The sequence below is a fragment of the Jaculus jaculus genome, chromosome 5 (genome assembly GCF_020740685.1).
Source record: "Jaculus jaculus isolate mJacJac1 chromosome 5, mJacJac1.mat.Y.cur, whole genome shotgun sequence".
Taxonomy (NCBI): Eukaryota; Metazoa; Chordata; class Mammalia; order Rodentia; family Dipodidae; genus Jaculus; species Jaculus jaculus.
Window position 1 is genome coordinate 47488434 of NC_059106.1, and position 22643 is coordinate 47511076.

The 22643-nt window shown below is 47.3% G+C and overlaps 1 protein-coding gene and 1 pseudogene across 1 annotated transcript; both read right to left on the reverse strand.

Annotated features, from left to right (window-relative positions):
* Positions 1 to 10471: 10471 nt before the first annotated feature.
* LOC101617607 (PRAME family member 12-like) lies at positions 10472 to 13222 on the reverse strand. Its single transcript, XM_045149080.1, has 3 exons — positions 12930 to 13222; positions 12037 to 12612; positions 10472 to 11042 (listed from the first exon to the last, which is right to left on the reverse strand). The coding sequence occupies exons 1-3, from the start codon at positions 13220 to 13222 to the stop codon at positions 10472 to 10474; spliced, it is 1440 nt and encodes a 479-aa protein (XP_045005015.1).
* A 5417-nt stretch (positions 13223 to 18639) lies between these two features.
* LOC101617309 lies at positions 18640 to 21920 on the reverse strand (annotated as a pseudogene).
* Between the last annotated feature and the right edge of the window lie 723 nt (positions 21921 to 22643).

The window sequence follows — 22643 nt, forward strand, 5'->3', positions numbered from 1 at the left end:
GGGAGGCAGAGATAGGAGGATTGCTACAAATTGGAGGTCAGTCTAATCTATAAGGCAAATTTCAGGCCAACCATGGGGCACAGTAGGATAAAACCAAAAGAAACAAACAAAATGATACAGTACGTGAATACTGTTTTGAGTGTGTATTTGCTAATGGGGACTGATTGAACTCAAGGCCTAGCCCATGTCAAACAAATTACTGCTGAAGCCAACTCCTTTTCATTTTTTAAAAAATGTTTTGCTTTTCTTAAGTTTTTTTGGTTTTTGGAGGTAGAGTTTCACTCTAGTCCAGGCTGACCCGGAATTCACTATGTAGTCTCAGGCTGGCCTCGAACTCATGGTGATCTTCCTGCCTCCCAAATGCTGGGATTAAAGGTGTGCGCCACTATGCCCCGCTTTTTTTTTTTTTTTTTTTTGAGAGTGGGAGAAAGAGAGAGAATGGGTACATCAGGGCCTTTCAGACACTGTGAGCAAACTCCAGACGTGTGTGCCCCCTTGTGCACGTGTGTGACATTGCATGCTTGCATCACTGTGCATCTGGTTATGTGGGACCTAGAGATTTGAACAGGAGTTTTAAGACTTTGTAGGCAAGTACCTTAACTGCTAAGCCATCTCCACAGCCCTCAACTCATTTTTATTAATATTTACTTTTATTTATTAGAAAGGGAGATTGAAAATAGGTGAACCAGGGCCTCTAGCCACTGCAAATGAACTCTAGATGCATGTACCACCGTGTGCATCTGGCTTACATGGGACCTGGAGAATCGAACTTGGATCCTCAGGCTTTGCAGGCAAGCACCTTAACTGCTAAGCCATCTCTCCCACCCCAACTTTTAAAAAAATATTTAATAATTTATTTATTTATTTGAGAGGGAAAGAGGCAGAGAAAGAGAGTGAGAGAGAGAATGCGTACACCAGGGCTTCCAGCCACTGAAAACAAAACTTCAGATGCATGCGCCACCTTGTACATCTGGCTTATGTGGATCTTGAGGAATCAAACTGAGGTCCTTTGATTTTGCAGGCAAGCACATTAACCGCTAAGCCATCTCTCCAGCCCCAGCCCCACCCCCACCCCAGCTATTTTTATTTTTTGAAATATTTTTGAAGTATTTTTATATTTTATTTTTATTTATATTTGAGAGAGCGAGACATTGCAAATGAATTCCAGAAGCATGCACCACTTTGTGCATCTGGATTTCATGGGTCCTGGGGAATTGGACCTGGGTCCTTCAGCTTTGCAGGTTAGCGCCTTAACCATTGAACACTAAGCCATCCCTCCAGCCCATATATTTTTTAATTTTTTTTGAGGTACGGTTTCACTATAGTCCAGGCTGATCTGGAATTCACAATGTAGTCTCAGAGTGGCCTCGAACTCACGGTCATCCTCCTACCTCTACTTCCCGAGTGCTTTAATCCAGAGGGATTCAAGTCATGTGTGACCATGTCCAGCCATAAAATATTTTTTTAAACTTATTTTTATTTGAGACAGAGAAGGAGGCAAAAAGAGATGGGGGAAGAGAAAGGGGCATGCCAGGACTTCGAGCCACTGCAAATAAACTCCAGATACACAAAGTGACATATACTACACACCTGGAGTTCAATTTCAGTGGCTGGAGGCCCTGGTGTATCAATCTTCTCTCTCTCTCTCTCTCTCTCTCAAAAAAAAAAAAAAATTTTAAAATCCTGTCTACAAAGTCAAAAAACCCAGGTTCAACTTCCCAGGACCCATGTAAGCCAGATACACAAGGCAATGCAAGGTCATGCATATGCAAATGTGCAAATGGTGGTGTCCATATCTGTAGTTCAATTTTAGTGGCTGGAGGCCCTGGTGTGCCAATTCTCTCTCCCTCTCTGCCTCTTTCTCTCTCTCAAATAAATAAATTAAAATGAATTAAGAAAACATTCTTTTAAAAAAGGAAATTTTAATTTGATATAAACCAAAGCACAATTCAAGGTGGTTCACAAGTCTAATTCTAGCAATTAGAAGAAATGAAGCAGGAGAAATGCCATGAGTTCAAGGTCACCCTAAACTTCACAGTGAGGTTCTATCTCAAAATAAAGTAAAAGTAACATTTTGAAGTGAACCAGAGTATGGTGGCTCATACTGTTAATACAAGCACACAGGAGAGCCTAGAGTTCTAGCCCAGCCCCAGCAACCCAACAGAGTCTCAAAAAAATTCAACAAAGTAACAAACAGGCCTTGAAAGATGGCTTCTTTGCAGTCTGATGACCTTGGTTGGATTCACCAGGAGTGACGCATGTGTCTAGAGTGGCAGGAGGCCCTGGCATGCCCATACTCACTCATTCTCTCTCCTTGGGGAAAAAAAATATATATATATATTTCAGCCAGGTGTGGTGGCGCATGCTTTTAATTCCAGCACTCAGGAGGCAGAGGTAGGAGGATAGCCCAGAGTTCAAGGCCACCCTGGGACTATATAGTGAATTCCAGGTCAGCCTTAGCTAGAGTGAGACCATACCTTGGAATTTTTTTTTTTTTTTTTTACAAAAAAGTAACAGTCAGTAGTGGTGGCCTACTCCTTTAATCCCAGCACTTGTGAGACAGAGGTAGGAGGATAGCTGTGAATTTATGGCCACCCTGAGACTCCACAGTGAATTCCAGGTCAGCCTGGACTACAAGGAGACCCTACCTCGAAAAACAAACAAACAAACAAACAAACAAACAATGAATAAATAAATAAAGTAACAAAGCCCACGGAGAGGAAGCCAAGCTGCATCTAGAGTCAAAAGCAGTGTCAAATCTACTCATCTGCAGAGACAGAAATCAAAATTCTTGGTGGCATTTCTGGCTAGGCTGGTCAATGGGATGTCCGTATGCAGAGAGGGGCCTCTGGAGAGGGTCTTACCTAGCTGCACACAGACAGTGGTGCTGCTCCAAATCCCAGAATAGCAAGACAGACGTTCTGTAGCTCCAGGGCGCAAGCACGCAACGGGGTGGCTCTCCAAGCATTTATAGATCCATGCAAGGCCCCGCCCCTTTGTAGCCCCACCCACAAGCTGCCACATGATTCGCTGTCTCCGACTCCACCCAGTCAACCCTACTTGGAGTTTTGCATCCTGCCCGTTGATTGGGTAAGATGTTCTTGCATGTAGGAATTGAGGATGGGGTCAAAAGTCAAGGGCCTGTTCACTAATTTATGTGGGTACTGGAACAGATGGGTTTGTAAGCAAGCACCTTTAACTTCTGAGCAACCTCTCTGGCCTTCTTTTTTTAAAAAATATTTTATTTTAGAGAGAGAGAGAGAGAGAATGAGAGAATTGGTGCACCAGGGCCTCAGCCACTGATATCCAACTCCAGATGTTTGGGCCACCTAGTGAGCATGTGCTACCTTGCACTTGCCTCACCTTTGTGTCTGGCTGACATGGAATCTGGAGAGTTGAATATGGGTCCTTTGGCTTTGCAGGCAAGCACTTTAACTGTTAAGTCATCTTTCCAGCTTCCATCCACTACTTTTAAATATATATATATTTATAGCCAGGTGTGGTGGCACACGCCTTTAATCCCAGTACTCCGGAAGCTGAGATAGGATAATCATTGTGAGTTTGTGGCCACCCTGAGACTACATAGTGAATTCCAGGTCAGCCTGGGCTACAGTGAAACCCAACCTCAAACAAACAAAAAAGCCCGGCATGGACTGGAGAGATGGCTTAGCGGATAAGTGCTTGCCTGTGAAGCCTAAGGACCCCGGTTTGAGGCTCAGTTCCCCAGGACCCACATTAGCCAGATGCACAAGGGGGCGCACACGTCTGGAGTTCGTTTGCAGTGGCTGGAGGCCCTGGTGCACCCATTCTCTCTCTGCCTGTTTCTCTCTCTGTCAGTCGCTCCCAAATAAATTTTTTTTTAAAAAGCCGGGCACGGTGGCACATGCCTTTAATCCCAGTACTTGGGAGGCAGAGGTAGGAGTTCAAGGCCACCCTGAGACTATGTAGTGAATTCCAGGTCAAATTCATGGTGATCCTCCTATCTCTGCCTCCCAAATGCTGAGATTAAAGTCATGCACCACCATGCCTGGCCCCAACAAGTAAGTGAAATGTTTTTAAGTAAAATATTTTTTAAAAAAGAATTAAAGAGGCTACGGGGCTCAGAGGGGCCTTATAAGGTGAGAGCAGAGCTTACGTGGGTGCAGGGACTGCCGGTCAGGAACCCAGTCACCAAGCTGGAAGGCTGCAGAGCTGGCTCAAGGCTAAGAGAGGCAGGGGGCTCCTGAAGAGTCAGCATTCCATTCGCCCTATTCCATTAGGGGATGGCACTGGACTGCAGACTCAGAGCAGAGCTGAGAATTGATTGCCTGCAGTTCCAGGGATGGTGTCAGCGATGGTGTGGGGACACAGGTCCCTGGGTGCTGCCATGCCTCAGTGTCTGTTGTTCGCCTCCTTTGAGATGAGCTAGGTTAGGGGGTTGCAGCCTTCATTGGCTTGGTGTGGTTTATAAGGCTTTTGTTTGTTTATTTGAAGCAAGGTCTCACTGTAGCCCAGGCTGGCCTCAAATTCTGGTGATCCTCCTACCTCAGTCCCCAGAGAGCTGGAGCTAAAGGCTTGCACCACCCTCTCCCCAGTGCCCTGTTACTTCCTTTTGTAATTACCCCCTCAATGTATCCTCGAAGCCAGAGTATCCCAGCTTACATCTCCAAATAATCTCCATCCCCGGCCATGAATTCATACTTAAAATGACTGGGGCAGTGAGGAATGTGGGCACACACCTTCAACCCCGGCACTCGGAAGGCTGAGATAGGAGGATTGCTGTGAATTCGAGGCCACACTGAAATTACACAGTAAATTTCAGATTAGCCTGAGCTAGAGTGAGATCTTATCTCAAACCCATGCCCCCCCCCAAAAAACTGGGGAAACCCACTTGAGATCCCTCCTTGCTTGGAGCTGTTGTTTCTGCTTTACTTTTGCTTTATGTTTTTCTGGCAAATTTCTGTTGAACTTACTCCTGTGCTAAGTTTGCACTGCGCGTCGTTCTTCGCAGGACTTAAGAATTTGAGAGCCAGTGGCTTGGGAGTGTTAGTGACTTTTGAGTGTCTGGCACTTTGACTCTTATTAAGCTAAGCTCATCCTAGAAAGGCTCTCTTGCCCTCAAAACCCTTCACGAATTTTGGACGTCTCACCCAATGAAATCTAAAGAATTGTGTTCTGTTCAGGTTCAAGTGGAAGAAATCAATGAAAAGGGCTTCCGCACTGCTGATAAGGAGGCAGAAGGCCATTTCCAACGGTGAAACCAAGCAGACCTTTTATGTCCTTGGGAAGCAGTTACGGCTGTCATCGCTCTTTTACCCCTAATGGCAACCCCCAAGTGGGCTCAAAGTAACCAATCCTCTGTCTAGTTCATCAGCCTATCAGGAGCCTCCGTGTAAGTTCAAAGTAACCAATCCTCTGTCTAGTTCATCAGCCTATCAGAAGCCTCCGTATAACTTCAAGGTAACCAGTCCTCTGTCTAGTTCATCAGCCTATCAGGAGTCCTCACATACGTCTCCAACGGTATAAAAACCGCTGATCCAAAGCAGTTGGTGGTAACCCGTTTGGTTTAGAGGTGTATCTATCTTTTTTTTCAAGGTGCAGTCTTGCTCTAACCCAGGGTGACCTGGCATTCACTATGTAGTCTCATTTCCTTTTTCTTTTTAATTTATTTTTATTTATTGGAGACCAAGACTGAGAGAGAGAGAGAAAAAATGAGAGGGGCCACACCAGGGCCTCTAACCATTGCAAATGAATTCCAGATGCATGTGGCATGCATGCATCTGGCTTATGTGGGACCTGGAGAATTGAACCTGGGTTCTTAGCCTTTGTAGGCAAGTGCCTTAACTGCTAAGCCATCTCTCCAGTCCTGCTTTCTGTTTCTTTTTATCCACCCTGCTTTAGTAAAGAGGGTGGAGAACAATCAAGGAAGATATCCAATGGCCTCCGTTCATATGTTCACGCATGCACCCATACATGTTAACACATAAACATATGCATACCACACACACACAAAGCAAAACAACGAGGAGCTGGAGAGATGGCTTAGCAGTTAAGCGCTTCCCTGTGAAGCCTAAGGACCCTGGTTCAAGGCTCTATTTTCCAGGACCCACATTAGCCAGATGCACAAGGGGGTGCACGCGTTTGGAGTTCGTTTGCAAAGGCTGGAGGCCCTGGCGCGCCCATTCTCTCTCTCTCTCTCTCTCTCTCTCTCTCTCTCTCTCTCCCCCCCCCCTTTCTCTCTGTCTGTCGCTCTCAAATAAATAAATAAAAATGAACAAAAAATTTAAAAAAAAAAAAAAAAGCAGCAGTTATAGCAATCTTCTTTGGGCTGGAGAAATGGTTTAGCAGTTAAGGCATTTGCCTGTGAAGCTAAAGGACCCAGGTTCAATTCCCCAGGAACTGCGTAAACCAAATGCACAAAGCAAAACAACAACAAAATAAAAAATAAAAAAATAAACTTTTAAAAAGACCAGGCGTGCAGGGCATGGTAGCCCAGGCTTTTAATCGGAGCACTCAAGAAACAGAGGTAAGAGGATTGCTGTGAGTTCAAGCCAGCCTGAGATTACAAGTGAATTCCAGGTCAACCTGAGCTAGAGTGAGACCCTACCTTGAAAAACCAAAAAATGTAAAATAAATAAATAAAAGAAACAAAAACGTTCATGCTAGTGTGGTCATTAGGTACCCAGGGCTCCAAAGTCACATTGCCTCCTCAGCAATCACAGACTTGGTCTCCTGGACTGACTGGACCTCGTGGCAGACACTTAGCATTCTTTTTTTTTTTTTATAATTATTTATTTGAGAGCGACAGACACAGAAAAGACAGATAGAGGGAGAGAGAGAGAATGGGCGCGCCAGGGCTTCCAGCCTCTGCAAACGAATTCCAGATGCGTGCGCCCCCTTGTGCATCTGGCTAACATGGGACCTGGGGAACCGAGCCTCGAACCAAGGTCCTTAGGCTTCAAAGGCAAGCGCTTAACCGCTAAGCCATCTCTCCAGCCCCAGACACTTAGCATTCTTATGGCTTCTGGAAAGCACCAGAGGACACACAGCATGGGTATGGTGGAGCAGCTGCAACCTAGCACATTCTCAGGAGCCTTGACGTAACCAATGCCAGAAATCCACGGTGAAGGGCATGTTTTTCTGATGAAAACTCTCATTCCTCCCCTTAACAAATTATTGTTTTTTTGTAAGCAGAGGGAGACCAAAGAGAGACACACAAAGAGAAAGACAATGTGCCAGCACCAACAGCTGCAGCAAGTGAACTCCAGATGCATATGCCACTTTGAGCATCTGGCTTTATATGAATACTGGGTTGCCAAACCCAGGTCATTATGCTTTGCAGGAAAGCACCTTAACCGATAAGCCATCTCTCCAGCCCTCATTTCCCTTTCTCAAAACAGGGTCCTGGAAAGCCTAGGCTGGCCTTGGGCTCACTGTGTAGTTAAGAATGATCTTGAACTCTTGATCCTCCTACCTCTAGAGTGCTGAGGTTATAGGGGTGCACCAATGTGCCTGTATTTAAGCAGTAGTAGGATGGAACCCTAGGTTAGAACATGCTAGGCAAGCACTTTACCAACTAAACCACATGCCCAGCCTTTCAATGGTCTTCAAAATATATTTTTTTTAGTTTTTTTGTTTGTTTGTTTTTCGAGGTAGGGTCTCACTCTGGCTCAGACTGACCTGGAATTAACTATGTAGTTTCAGGGTGGCCTCGAACTCAGTGATCCTCCTACCTCTGCCTCCCAAGTGCTGGGATTAAAGGCGTGTGCCACCAAGCCCAGCTCAAAATATATTTAAAGGGCCAGTCATGGTGGTGCAAGCCTTTGGTCCCAGCACTCAAGAGGCAGAAGTAGGAGGATTGCTGTGAGTTTGAGAACAGCCTGGGACTAGAGTGAGTTTCAGGTCAGCCTGGGCGAGAGTAAGACCCTGCCTCAAGCAAACAAAAAAAGCCAGGTGTGGTACATGCCTTTAATTCCAGCTGTAAGAGGTCCTGGCATACCTCTACACACACACACACACCTACATACACTCACTAACTCTCAAATAAATAACCTAAAAAAATTTTAAAGGCACTTAAAGCTATAAATTTCCCCCTTAAGACGGCTTTCATTGTGTCCCAAAGATTTTAATATGTTGTGTTCTCATTATCATTTTATTCTATGAAGTTTTTTTGATTTCCTTCTTGATTTCTTCATTGACCCATTCATCCTTGAACTTATAGTGATCCTACTTCTTCCTCACAAGTGCACAGGATTAAAGGTGGGCACCACCATGCCTGGCTTCTATAGCTTTTCTTGCTGTTGATTTGTAGTTTAATCCCATTATGGTCAGATAGAGTGCAAGCAATTATTTCAATTTTCCTGGATTTGTTATGGTTTGCTTTGTGTCCCAATATGTGGCCTATTTTAAAGAATGTTCCATGTGCCGCTGAAAATAATGTGTATTCTGCAGCATTTCGGTGAAATGCTCTGTAGATATCTGTTAGGTCCATTTGTTCTATGACCTCACTTAATCCAGATGTTTCTGTTTATTTTTTGCCTGGATGACCTGTCAATTGATGTGAGTGGGGTGTTGAAGTCACCCGCTACAACTGTTTGTTATCTGTGATTCTAAAAGTGTTTGTTTGACAAACTTGGGATCCCCCATGGTAGGTGGATATATGTTTAGAATTGTAATGCCTCCTGTTGGAGTGTTCCTTTAATCAGTGTAAAGTGACCTTCTTTCTTTTCTAACTATTGTTGGTTTGAAGTCTACCCTGCCAGATAGTAGGAGAGTGACACATGCTTGTTTTCTAGGATCATTTGCTTGAAATAAAGTTTTCCAACCTTTCCCCCTAAGATAATGTGTCATTTATGGAAAAGTGAGTTTTTTTTGACACAACAAATAGAAGGATCCTGCTTTTTTTTTTTTTTAATTTTATTTATTTATTTGAGAGTGACAGACACAGAGAGAAAGACAGATAGAGGGAGAGAGAGAGAATGGGCGCGCCAGGGCTTCCAGCCTCTGCAAACGAACTCCAGACACGTGAGCCCCCTTGTGCATCTGGCTAACGTGGGACCTGGGGAACCGAGCCTCAAACCGAGGTCCTTAGGCTTCACAGGCAAGCGCTTAACCGCTAAGCCATCTCTCCAGCCCCCAGATCCTGCTTTTTAACCCAGTCCGCAAACCTGTCTTTAGGTTGGGGCATTGAGGCTGTTGATATTAAGAGGTATTATTGAAAGGTGTGTATTTATTCTTGCCATTCTTTTTTTCTTTTCCTCAATTTTTATTAACATCTTCCATAATTATAAAAAATATCCCATGGTAATAGCCTCCCTTCCCCCACTTTCCCCTTTGAAATTTCATTCTCTATCATAACCCTCCCCATCTCAATCAGTCTCTCTTTTATTTTGAGGTCATGGATATCCAGGCCATTTTCTTGCCATTCTTCTTGTTTTATAGTTCTCCCAGTTTCGCCTTTACGCTCTTATATTGAGCACTATTTGAGTATGGTTTTTAAAGTTTGTGTTGAGAGCAAGAACAAGAGAAATAATTGGTGCATCAGCCACAACAGTTGAACTTCAGATGATTGTGCCACCTTGTGCGCATGTGCGACCTTGCACTTGCATCATCTTTTGCATCTGGCTTACATGGGATTTGAAGAGATTGAACATGGGTCCTTAGGCTTCGCAGGCAAGCACCTTAACTGCTAAGCCATCTCTTCATCCCTCAAAGTAGTTTGAATTTGCATTTCCCTCGTGGCTCATATTTATTTATTTTGCGTGTGTGTTTGAATTTTCAGACAGGGTCTCTAGAATTCACTATGCAGTTCCAGGCTGGCCTCTAACTTACAGCAATCCTCCTACTTCCACCAAGTGCTGGGATTAAAGGCTTGCACCACTAACCCTGGCTAGGTTTTTTGTTGTTGTTTTCTTAAAAATCATTTTTCCGCTGGGTTAATCCCAGCACTTGGGAGGCAGAGATAGGAGGATCACTGTAAGCTCAAGAACACCCTAAAACTACAGAGTGAATTCCTGGTCAGCCTGGGATAGTGTAAGGGCCTACCTCAAAAAACAAAATAAAAAAATCATTGTTTCTTTTGCATTTTTATTCATCTTATTTATGTACTTATTTATTTGAGAGAGAGAAAGGAACTCCAGGTGAATGTGCTATCATGAAGAGAGAGAAAATTGGTGCATCAGGGCCTCTAGCCACTGAAAATGAAATCCAAATAGTTGCAGGCATGTACCATCTTGAGCATCTGGCTTTATGTGGGTAGTGGAGAATTGAACCTGGGTCCTTAGGCTTTACAGGCAAGGGCCTTAACTGCTAAGCCATCTCTCAAGCCTCCAAGTTTCATCACTTTCCATATCCTGCTGTCCCTCTTAACCCAGGTCTCTGGTTTCACCTCTTTCCCAGTCACATTGAACCAGCCTACCATATTTTCCCTCCCTCCAGTGCTTGGCTTTCATCTCCCAGCACTCAGGAGAAAGCTCCTGAAACTTTCATCCAACTAAGCAAGAGTCCAACAGTCACAGACATTGATCATGTTATAGATGTTCCGCCTGTCACATTGAGAGCAGCGGAAAGTACCAAAGTAGACCACCTTTGGCTCCCTAATGGCCTTTAGGATACCCACAAGCTCAGCATAATGCTGGGCAAGTCTCTCAGGCTGGGGAATGCCTTGGTCATCATAGCTTTCGACAGGGAAAGGGTACAGCTCCACGCTTAGGTGCCTCAGCCCGGCAGTGTGGCAGAGCAGGTTGATCAGAGTAGACATGAAGATGAGGTTCCCATAGAAGTTGAACGTGGTGAGCTGGGAACACTGGCTCAGGGCAGGCAGGAAGGCACTGACCTGTAAGTCCCCAATGCAACAGTCCTCCAAGTTCAAGGTCACCAGAGTGGCTGAAATGCTTACTAACAGAACTCGGAAGGGCTCAGGATTTAAGTGGGTCATTTTGACACTTGTCAAATTCAGATGCACTAGCTGGCTGGTGCTCAGGTGCTCGGGGAGCCGGCTCCACTCTGATTCAGACAGGTGACAGTGAGTCACTGACAGGCTACTCAAAGGTGTCTTCAAGTTCCTAAGGAGGAATCAAGCAGTTAGTTCTGGGAATGAAGAGATGTTCAAGAATGACAGCAGTTTGGGCTGGACAGATGGCTTAGCAGCTGAGGCAGTTGCCTGCAAAAGCCGAAGGACTCAGTTTCAATTTCCCAGGACCCACGTTAAGACAGATATACAAGGGGGTGCAAGTGAAATGTCTGGAGTTAGTCTGCAGTGGCTGAAGGACCTAGTGCACCCATTCTGTCTGCCTATTTCTCTCTCAAATAAATTACACACATATACACACACACACACACATATAGAGAGAGAGACTTTAAAGAAGTCAGGCATCATGGCACACTCCTTTAATCCCAGCACCCAGGAGGCAGAGATAGCAGGATCGCCATGCGTTTGAGGCCACCCTGAAACTACTTAGTGAATTCCAGGTCAGCCTGGGTTGGAGTGAGACCCTATCTCAAAAAACCACACACACACACACACACACACACACAAAGGCCAGGCATGGTGGCACACACTTTGATCCCAGCACTCCAGAGGCAGAGGTAGGAGGACCTCTGTGAGGTCAAAGCCACCCTGAGACTACACAGTGAATTCCAGGTCAGCCTGGGCTAGAGTGAGACCCTACTTTGAAAAACCAGGAAAAAAAAGAAGTGAAAGAAGGCAGCAGTTAAAGGCTTTTGCTTGCAAAGCCTGATGGTCCAGGTACAATTCCCCAGCATCCATGTGAACCCTGACACACTAAGTGGCACGTGCATATAGGCTTTGTTTGCGCTGGCAGAGACCTTGGTGTTTTCTCTTTCTCATAAACAAATAATCTGATCAGGTGATCATGACTGATATTTTCACTCAAGTCATCCCATTCTGAGGCCTGTCACCATCACTGTGGTCCTGCCTGGCTCATTCCGTGAACCACCGTTAATCCACCAGTAGCCAGCAAATCCCCAGGTGCCCACTGATGTCTAAGGAAGTGGTGTTTGCTGTGCTCCACAGAGAACCCAAGCATCCTTTCTTACCTAAGCAGCTGGTCGAAGTGGCCCTCCAGGAAGAGGACACTGCTTATGTGGAGTTTCTGGAGGCGATGCAACTTGAGGAACTGTGAGGCCAGCTGGGCGACAATGCACTGCTTGGTCTCTGCGGTGACTTCCTGCAATATGTAGCAGAGACAGAACTGGCGCAGGTTGCACATCTGGCCCAGGTAGGAGGCAAAGGGAAGCAGGGAGTACAGGCAGCGGGTGCTATGCACCCTCAGCTCCTGGATGTCGGCAGGGTCTAAGATTTCAAAGATGTACTTGTAGTTGTACAGGCTCAGTTCCCAAATATAAAGCTTCCTGCAGCACACCTGAAGCAAGCCCTTCCTCTCTTCTGCCAGCTGGAAGAGGGTGGAGACAAACCCATCCAGGACTGGCTCTTTGAGGTTCAGGTCAATCACCACCCTCACGGGCTGATCCATGCCTGTCCCCGGATGAGCTGCCGCTGTCGGTTTCTCGCACGTGGCCTGTGGTAAGCTGCCGTCTTCCAAGGTTGCAGAACGCCAGTTCCACGAGGTCTGGCCCCCGCTCCGTAAATCCAGCACTTCCAGTTTCCACCTCCTGCGGGTGAAACAGGAGAGTCTGAGAATCTAGGCAAGGACCCAACATCTAGCTGACGCTCTACCTCCGCCTCAGATGTCTCATGCTCCCATCCCTGTCTTCCTTTTCTCTACCCCTTTCCTCCAACCTGCTGTGACTTGAGGTACCTGTGGGGGCAGAAGGGGGAAGGTTCCCTCAGCCACCTGGCTGGCAGGCCTCAGTAGCCCCTCCTCACCCGTCTCAGCAATGACCCAGGGCACTCTACTCCCCACCGGTGCCCTCGCCTTCTCCCAGACTCCGGCTTAGTTTCCCCTCCAGCGTAACTGGGTCACCCTCACCTGGGGCGAACCTTCTGGGCTAACAGCATATCGAGCCCCTCCAGGGCAGCCTGTAAGATGTGCCCGTAGGCTATCTTCCTCTTCATCAGGGCCCCCAGGGGGAGGCAGGGGAAGGGCCAGGCCTGCACCATGGCTTTCAGGATGTTAGTTCGAGTGCTTTTGAAGGCCTCCTCGAACAACGGTAGGAAGAGCATCGTGGGAAGGTCCTCCAGAGCGCTGATGGCCGCAGCCTCGCTCCTCAGCAGGCTGCGCTGGGCCACCTCGCGGAGCGTGGGCAGAGTCCTGAGGCTCATCCTGATGGACCTGCGGGAGAGAGGGTGCTGGGAAGCACCGGGGAAAGGCATCCAGTGAGGCCAAGGCTTAGGAGGCCTTTCTTCTCACCTCAACATAAGAACTAATTTGGGGCCAGTCACTGCCCTGGCAATAGTAGGAGACCCCAGTCCAGCGCATTTCCCATTATGACCACAAAACCACAGCTGTCTCTGCTGGTTCTTACTGGGAACATCATCTCAAACATGGTGGCCACATCCTCTCATTCTCCCATCCATTTCCGACCTCTGTGGCACTGAATGCCATTCCCAGTGTGAGGAACTTCAAAGGAAACTCCATCTCCTTGGGGAGACTTTACTCACCCTGTAGGACCCTATGTCACTGAGCACTGTGGCACACACCTGTAATCCCAGCCCTCGGGAAGCTGAGGCAAGAGGAGCTGCATAAATCTGAGCCAGTCTGGGCCATGAAGCTGGTGCCCATGGCCTTGGAAACCACACTGTGCCCTGTGACCAGACAAGGTTGGCCCTTTGAGCCACTACTGCTGTGGCCAGGATCGGCTCAAGGATGACTGGAAGGCACCACCCAGCCTTTCTGGGGGATCCAAACTCAATGGGCCAGTGGCCTGTGCCATCAGAGCATGTTCTGAACAGTGGATCTAATGAGAAGAGTGGACAAATCACCAGGGACATGAGAAACAAGGTAAGAAACCCTAGGGTGCTCAGTCAGTCAGACCCACACAATGGTGGATGGAGGGGGCATCATTAACCGCTGTAGTCATTGTGACTGCCTACAGGTCATCTTAGGGGGAGATGGCCGTCTGGCATCTGTATGAAAAGTGCACTTGGTATGAATGTGTGTACGTGTATGTGGCTCACAGCCCTGAGGCTGCAGGGTGATTTCTGTCCCGAGCAGTGCATGGCCAGGAAGGTTTGTCTCTGTCTGTTCTATAGCACCAACACAATGGATAATGCACCACAGAGGGAGTCCTCCACCAAGCCCGCTGTCCTAGGCTGTATGATCAAAAACGGATGAAAAAAATACTTCAGGAAGGGATATTCAGCAGATTTTAAAGACCCTCTGGAAATTAGGATGGCCAGCTTTTAATGTTGAATGCCCCCCCAGGGAAAACTGTGAAGGTAACTAAGATTATGGTCCTGAAAAATGTGTGGTGGAGCCAGGAGTGGTGGCGCGTGCCTTTAACCCCAGCACCTGGGAGACAGGAGGTAGGAGGATGGCTGTGGAGGCCACTCTGAGACTACATAGTGAATTCCAGGTCAGCCTGGGCTAGAGTGGGACCCTACCCACCCCTCCCCCCAAAAAAAATCCAGGTGTGATGGCACATGCCTTTAATCCTAGCACTCTGGAGGCAGAAGTAGGATTACTGTGAGGGCAGCCGGAGGTAGTGAGTTCCAGGTCGGCTGGGACTAGAGGAAAACACTATACCTTGAAGAATCAAAACAAACAAACACCAAAGCCTGGTATGGTGGCTGCCCTGAGACTTCAATTCCAGATTAGTCTGTACCAAACTGAGACCTACCTTGAACATGGCCCCCTAAATCAATCAATCTAACTATCTATCTATCCATCCATCTATGTACATTTGTATTAGACTGGCTGGGCATGGGCTCACACCTTTGCTATCAGCTCTCCTGAAGCTAAGGTAGGAGGAGTGCTGTGAGTTCAAGGCCAATCTGGGCCACAGCTCAAGTCCCAGGTCAGCCTGGGCAGCTGTGAGACGGCGACTAAAAAATGGTAGCGCACTTGCCTAACACGTGCACAGCCCCTGGGTTCAGTTCTGTTGTGTGAAATTTTCCTGGGGAGAAAACTAAAGTAACAATTCCACCCAAGCCTAGCTTGGCCAAAGGATGGGGTCACTTACAGAAACATGCATGAAGGGTTATTTACAGGGGAGTGAGTTCCCTCAAAACAATCCCGTCACCAAAAAGTCCCAGTGCATTTTCCCCACAACTGGGAAGATGGAGTCCTTCTCCCCTGAGTTGATATTCCACTCCTGTACATCATCCCCTCCACAGACCACAGGCAGCTGGGGCCAAGTGGCTGAGATCTCAGGTGAGGGTCTAATGACCCTCCTGCAACAAACAACAGGCTCCATCTTGAGGGTTTCCCACAGGCAATCACAGCTGCTCTGGTGATGGTGGTAATGGCTGCTATGTTCACTGATAAACTTTGACCTCAGATTGCCAGCGTGGGGGGAAAAAAGTTGTATAGTCCAGAGTGGTCTTATGATCTTCCTGCCTCAGGCCTATGCAACTGTGCCTGCCTAGAAAATACATTTTGATATCATATAAACAAAGAAGTCAAGATCTGTGCTATCTTATGATCTTCCTGCCTCAGGCCCATGCAACTGGGCCTGTCTAGAAAATACATATCAATATAACATAAACCAAAACAGAAGTCAAGATCATTGCAATGAAGCTGAGCATAGTGGCTTATTTCTGCAAGTCTGCAACTCAGGAGGCTGAGGTAGGAGGATTACAAAGAGTTCCAACCAGCCTGGGCTAAAGAAAGACCCAGTCTCATGTTGGGAAAAACGACTCATCAGTTGAAAGCGGTAGAGACAGAAATCCTATTTTCTTTCCCATCTCAACCTGCATGTTCCCAGTGGAAATCAGCTGAGGGTAGCTCTCACGGGGGTCTCCCTGATTTTTATTTTGCTCCTCTTTTGTTTGAAGTAGCTCTTGCTATATAACCCAGACCGAAATGGACCTCCAGGGCTCAAGTTACTCCCCAGCCTCGGCCTCAAGGTGACGCGCTACCCTCCTCCCTGCAAGATACCTTAAGGACGGAATCTTTCTGGAGGTGAGCGACTTACAAGCCAGGAACACTGAAGATGGCAGGGTCTCCAAATCCCAGCTGGTCTAGGCAGCGACTCCAGGCTCCAGGACTCTTCCAAGCTCCAGGACTCTGAGTCTTATCTCTGGCTCTCCTAAATGGTTTCCACACCTTTCTCACACCTACCCTTGGCAGCCCCTAGCCTCCAATCACAAACTACTATGGGGTCAAATGTTTGCATCTCCACCCAGTTAATCCTACTTTGAATTTTGGCTTTCTTGGATTAAATAACTGAATCATACCTTCATGCAACAAAGCCTTTAATCCCAGAGGTAGGAGGATCTCTGTGAGTTTGAGGCCACCCTGAGATTACATAGTGAATTCCAGGTCACCTTGAGCTGGAGTGAGACCCTACCTCGTAAAAACAAACAACAACAAAAAAAAAGAATTATCGAGCTGGGCATGGTCTCTCATGCCTTTGATTCCAGCATTCCAGAAGCTGAGGTAGGCCAGACAGGGACTGTGGAGTGAATTCCAGGTCAGCCTGGGCTATAGTGAGACCCTACCTCAAAACAACAAAAAAGAAAGAATTTAAATTTGTCTTAATGGAGTCATTGTTTAGAATGTAAAACTAGGGAAAGTAACGACTCATTTCCATTAGTCCTCTTTTTATATTGAATATTTTTTATGAGATGCTACCTTCCCTCTGCCTTTTTTTAGTGATTTTTTTTTTTTTTTTTTTTGATTTTTCAAGGTAGCGTCTCACTTTAGCTCAGGCTGACCTGGAACTCACTCTGTAGTCCCAGGATGGCCTTGAACTCATGGCAATTCTCCTATCTCTGCCTCCCCAGTGTCGGGATTGAAGGCATGTGCCACCACGCCTGGCTTTCTGCCTTTTTTTATTCAATATTGTTTGTAGTAAAAAGAAAGAAAAGGGACTGGAGAGATGGCTTAGCTGTTAAGATGTTTGTCAGCAAAGCCAAAGGATCCCAGTTCGATTCTATAGGACCCAGGTAAACCAGATGCACAAGGGGGCACATGCGTCTGGAATTTGATTGCAGTGGCTGGAGGCATTGGCGTGTCCATTGTCTCTCTCTTTCTCTCTCTGCCTCTTTCTGTCTCTCAAATAAATAAATAAAATATATTTTTAAAAAATTGGTGAGAAAATATGTAAAATCTAAACTGCATTCTCTGGAAATGTTTTTGCAGATGCATTTCGTTTAAAAGGATAGGTGTATGAACACTTCAGAACCCCAAATAGCTAAAAGTTATTGTAAATCCATTTGTTTTCCCTTTTTATGTGGGCAATAATGTCAAATGTGCTATACAGCCAGGTTAACAATTTAGATAAACTTCATTGACTTTTATTGTGAGCTGTTATAATGCACACTGTATTTGTATTGTATATAAAAGCTGGGCATGGTGGTGCACACCTTTAATACCAGCACTCGAGAGGCAAAGGAAGGAGGATCACTGAGAGTTCAAGGCCACCCTGAGACTACATAGTGATTTCCAGGTCAGCCAGGGCTAAAGTGATACCCTGCCTCCAAACTCTCCCCCTCCCCCCCCAAAAAAACCTGTATATGACAAATGGGGGGGGGAGAGAATTAGGATAGGGTGAGAGTAAAGGGACTGAGGAAGATAAGGAGTTCAAGGGCAGCCTCAGCTATACAATGAGTTAGCCAATCTAGACTACCTGAGACTTTGCTTCAAGAAAACTAAAAACAAGCCAGAGGTAAGAGGACTGCCTTTAGTGAATTCTAGGTCAGTCTGGGCTAGAGTGAAACCCTACCTTGAAAAAAAAAAAAAACTAAACTAAAGGTGAAAACTGCCAGGCACTCACCTTTAATCCAACACTCTGAAGGCCGAGGTAGGAGGGTAGCTGTGTGTTGGAGGACAGCCTGGGCTAACATAAGACCCTGCTTCAAACAAATAAAACCTAAAACCAATGCAAAAAGATTGACAAATAAACAAACCCTGAAACTATCATGTTTTGAAGGCCACATAAAATCTATAAAAGTAAAGCCCGCTGTGGTGACTTGCCTTTAATCCCAGCATTTGAGAGGTAGAAAGGTCTCCATGAGAGGCTACCCTGAGACCGATACTGAATTCTAGGTCAGGCCAGGCTACAGTGAGACTAAAACCAAGATTTCTATTTTTTTTTGTTTTGGTTTGGTTTTTTGAGGTAAGGTTTCACTCTAGCCCAGGCTGACCTGGAATTCACTATGGAGTCTCAGGGTGGCCTCAAACTCATGGCGATCCTCCTACCTCTGCCTCCCGAGTGCTGGGATTAAAGGCGTGTGCCACCATGCCCGGCAAAACCAAGATTTCTTGAGGGCAAGGAAGTAGCTGTAGCCTGGGCTTGTCACAAGGAGAGGGGGGAAGGGTGTTTCAGATGAGATCAGCTCACCACAGGCTGAAGGTAAAGTCAAGATCAAGGTCAGATGTAGTGGTTCACACCTCTAATCCCAAGCACTAGAAGGTTGAGGTAGGGAAGTCACCGTGAACTTCAGACAAGCCTGAGCTACAGAGGGAGACCCTGCCTCAAACAATGGCTCAGTGGTTAAAGGTGCTTGTATACAAAGTCCCCAGTACCCACAAAAAACCAGTTGCACAAAGTGATGCATTGGTCTGGGGTTTAGTTTCAGGGAAAGAAGGCCATTAGAGCCATACTGTGTGGGTGTGTCTTATGTCCCCCTGGCTTGTAATTCCCTGGGGTAGAAGGTGCAGGGTGAAGCAGGCACGGAGGTGGGACACCGCAAGGGTACGATGGGGCACTGCATAGCACGTGGTCACAGTGCGTGGCCCAGCGTGGCTCTCTTGTTGTGAAGGCATGTCCATCAGATACAGCGCTTGTCTCAGAGCAAGCGTGCAGCTTGCAGACTGCCTTGGGCTGCCTTATGGTCCTCAGGGACTCCATGAGCTCAAGACAAATTCGAACAAAATTGTTCTTGCATGAACAGCCATCATCATAGCTCTCCCTGGGGGCGGGGCACAACTCCAGGGTCAGCTGGCTCAGAATGGCCGTGTGGTGCAGCAGGTCTTTCGGGACAGAAATGGAGATGCAGCTGTCGTAGAAAGTAACCCTGGCACACTGGACGCAGCAACACAGGGCAGCAGGGAATCAATCTGAGAGTCTGTCATCCTGCAAGCCTCTAAGTCCAGCGTCCGCAGAGTGGCCTTCACTCTGTGTAGCAAAACTTGGAGAGGCTCAGTAGGTTAAAAAGTATATGTTCCTGGAGAGATGGCTTAGCCTGTGAAGCCTAAGGACCCTGATTCGAGGCTGGACTCCCCAGGACCCACGTTAGCCAGATGCACAAGGGGGTGCATGCATCTGGAGTGTGTTGGCAGTGGCTGGAGGCCCTAGTGCGCCCATTCTCTCTCTCTCTCTCTTTCTCTGCCTCTTTCTCTCTCTCTGTCTATTGCTCTCAGAAATATATAAATAAACAAAAAATAGTATATGTTCCAGCACTCGGGAGGCAGAGGTAGGAAGACCACCGAGAGTTCGAGGCCACCCTGAGACTACATAGTGAATTCGAGGTCAGCCTGGGCTAGAGTGAGACCCTACCTTATAGCCAGTTTCCCCTTGCCAGTGTTTGGCACACTCTCCTGTTGTGGTTGTCCACCTTCTCCTATTGTGGTTGACCACCTGATGCCATTGTTTTCCCCTGCCATCATGGAGCTTCCCTTTGAACCAAAATAAACCTTTTTTTCTTTTTTCTCCCACAAGCTGCTCTTGGTTGGGTGATTTCTGCCAGCAATGCGAACCTGACTGCAACAGTCTCCAAGCTAGGCAGGCATTCAATTTGCAATGGTAAGAGATCCTGGTGTTCCCTTGTATACACAGATGAACATGCAAATAAATGCATATTAGTTTTTCAAGAAAACACAGCATGGTCCAGACTAGGACAGCAGGATAAACCCAGGATGGACCAACCCAGAGAACCTCTAGCAATGTCTCTGAGTGTCCCTACAGCCTCTGACCTCACGCATCTGTCTGTGTTCATTCTTCACCCATGCTGTCACCCACAATGCAGTGTCACATATGTTCCTTTCCATCACACAGAACAGTCATTCTATTTTATTTTTATTTATTTATTTGGGGGGGGGAGAATGGGTGTGTTAGGGCCTCCAGCCATAGCAAAGAAACTCTAGACGCATGCACCACCGCGTGCATCTGGATTACATGGGTCCTGGGGAATCGAACCTGGGTCCTTAGGCTTGGCAGACAAGCACCTTAACCACTAAGCCATCTCTCCAGCCCCAGAACAGTCATCCTAGATGAGGACAGGCCGGTGCAGGAGTGAGTCCTCCCCTCGTTCAGTGCTCTCTACTCCTCTTTTCTGCCCCCTCCCCTTAGCACAGGCACTCTTGCTAAGGAGGAAATCACCACCCACCCTCAGTCGATCAGTTTTGCCCACAGCTGGCTCGGTAGCATGGCGAGCCTCTCCAGACCATCTACCTGCAATGTCCCTCTGCCTTTAGGGTGGTGTCAGCACAGGAAGACTAAAGTACAAACCAGTCACTGCTTAGATATTCGAGTGTCTCCCCCCTGCAGACTCCACAGTGGCTGGTAAACCACAGGTGTCCACTAATGTTTAATAATAATAACAAAGACAGCTTTGTTCTAGAAGACACAAAAAGCCTTCTACCTCTCCTTACCTGAACAGCTGGTCCAGACAGCCACAATGGAACTGCAGGAGACCACTGAATTGGAAGCATTGAAGACAGGAACTTAGCAATATATTTAGTGAGAAAGACTAAGCAAGGAATTTCAAACCCACGGAAGGAATGTGAACTCTGATAAAAAACGAGGTCCCAGTCATTGTTCCTCTGAGAAAGGTAAGGTGGAATCCCTTTCAGGTCTTTCAGCTTCAACCAGAACTTCATTTTCAACTTCTCAACAGATCCTAGGCTGACAGCATCCAGGAATTCTAGAAAAGGGTAGGTGTGCAGCGGCCAAATCTCCATCTTCTTACAGCACAGCTGTAAGTGGCCCTTTCTCTGCTGGGCCCAGCGAGAAAGGTATGTTTCAGAATCTTCCAGGTGGGAAGGACTTGAGGGAGAGGCCAACGAACACCTTCACGGGGTCTTTCATCTCAGCTCCTGGATGGCCCTTCACGCCTTGCTTCTGACCGGTGACTGGTGGGGAGCAGCCTCCCTCCTCTGCCCCACCCCACACTTTCCAGAAGTCCCTTCTCTGCTGCCTTAGTGCGTGCCCCCCCCATATATATATATATATATATATATATATATATATATATATATATATATATATATATATATATATATCCAGTGTTGAAGATCAACTGCGCTCAGCCCAGCACATGAGAAAGGGCTCTTTGCCTGAGCTACTTCTATAGCCCTCTATCTCCCTTCCCTCTAGTCCATTCCCATTCACTACCTCCTGGTCCCACTTCTGATGACTATGGAAAACAGCAGGGTCAGGATTCCTCAGCAGTCCATCAAACCCAACTTCTCTTTCCCACATGGGCTCAATAGTGGCGTGAATTGTACATTACCCATGAAGGTGCCATTGAAGCCTCTAATCTACCCTCTGAGCCCACTCTCCCTGTCCCTAGTTGTCCCTTTGCTGAAATCCCAGAGCCTTTCTCCTCCAGTACCTGCCCTTGCTCACCTGGGGCAAACCTTCATCTTAAGCAGGTCATCAAGTCCATTGAGAGCAACCTTTAAGGTCTCCAGGTCACCTGTCTGCATCAGGGACCCCAGAAGGAGGCAAGGGAAGGGCCAGGCTGCTACTGTGGCCCTCAGGATGCAGCTCTTTCTGCAGGCGAAGGCCTCCTTGAACGGCGGTGGGAAGAGCTCCCCAGGCAGGTCCTCCAGAGCGGACGCGGCCAAGGCTTCATCCCTTAGCAGGTTCTGCATGGCCAAATCCAGGAGTGTGGGCAGGGCCCCGAGGTGCATCCTGAGAGATCTGCTGGGCAAGAATCCAGGGAAGACATCCTTTGAGGCCAAGGTTTAGGAAGCCCTTCTCCCCCATCCTGGACACAGGGTCACAGACACTGCTCTGGCAATGGCAGAGACCTCACTCTGCCCCAATTTACTCAGTGTCTGATGGTCTCACACCCATGGCTCCCTTGACTAGTGCCATTGTGAACCTCTCACTGGTTCACTATTGTCATAGGGTTTCAAGCCCTGCTCTTCTGAGTCCATTACCACAGCAAGGGCGGGGGGGGGGGGGCGGGGAACCTGTCAACCTGTAAGCTAAACCCCACATCCTGGTATGTTGAGCCACCTCTAAGGAAGGTCACTGAAGTATCGCTGACCCAACCCACACATATTCTCTGTCCAGACGTTTGTACTGGGGAACCGAACCTGGGTCCTTAGGCTTCACAGGCAGGCACTTACCTGCAAAGCCTAACAACCCAAGTTCAGTTCCCCATTACCCACATAAAGTCAGATGCACAAGGTGACACATGCCTCCACTTGAGTTCCTCTGCAGTGGCTTGAGGCCCTGGTATGCCTATTTTCTCTGCCGGGAGTGGTGGCACACACCTTTACTCTCAGCACTATGGAGGCAGAGGTAGGAACATCGCAGTGAGTTCAAGGCCAGTCTGAGACTCCATAGTGAAGTCTGGGTCAGCCTGGCTGGTGAGACCCTACTTCAAAAAAAAAAAAAAAAGAGGC

What these genes read in the sequence shown, in the direction of transcription:
- LOC101617607 (XM_045149080.1), bottom strand. Translation starts at nt 13,222, where the DNA reads ATGAGCCTCAGGACTCTGCCCACGCTCCGCGAGGTGGCCCAGCGCAGC. An exon ending in GCCCAGAAGGTTCGCCCCAG is followed by an intron (nt 12,613 to 12,929) that starts GTGAGGGTGACC and finishes TTTCACCCGCAG; the next exon opens with GAGGTGGAAACTGGAAGTGC. An exon ending in CACTTCGACCAGCTGCTTAG is followed by an intron (nt 11,043 to 12,036) that starts GTAAGAAAGGAT and finishes ATTCCTCCTTAG; the next exon opens with GAACTTGAAGACACCTTTGA.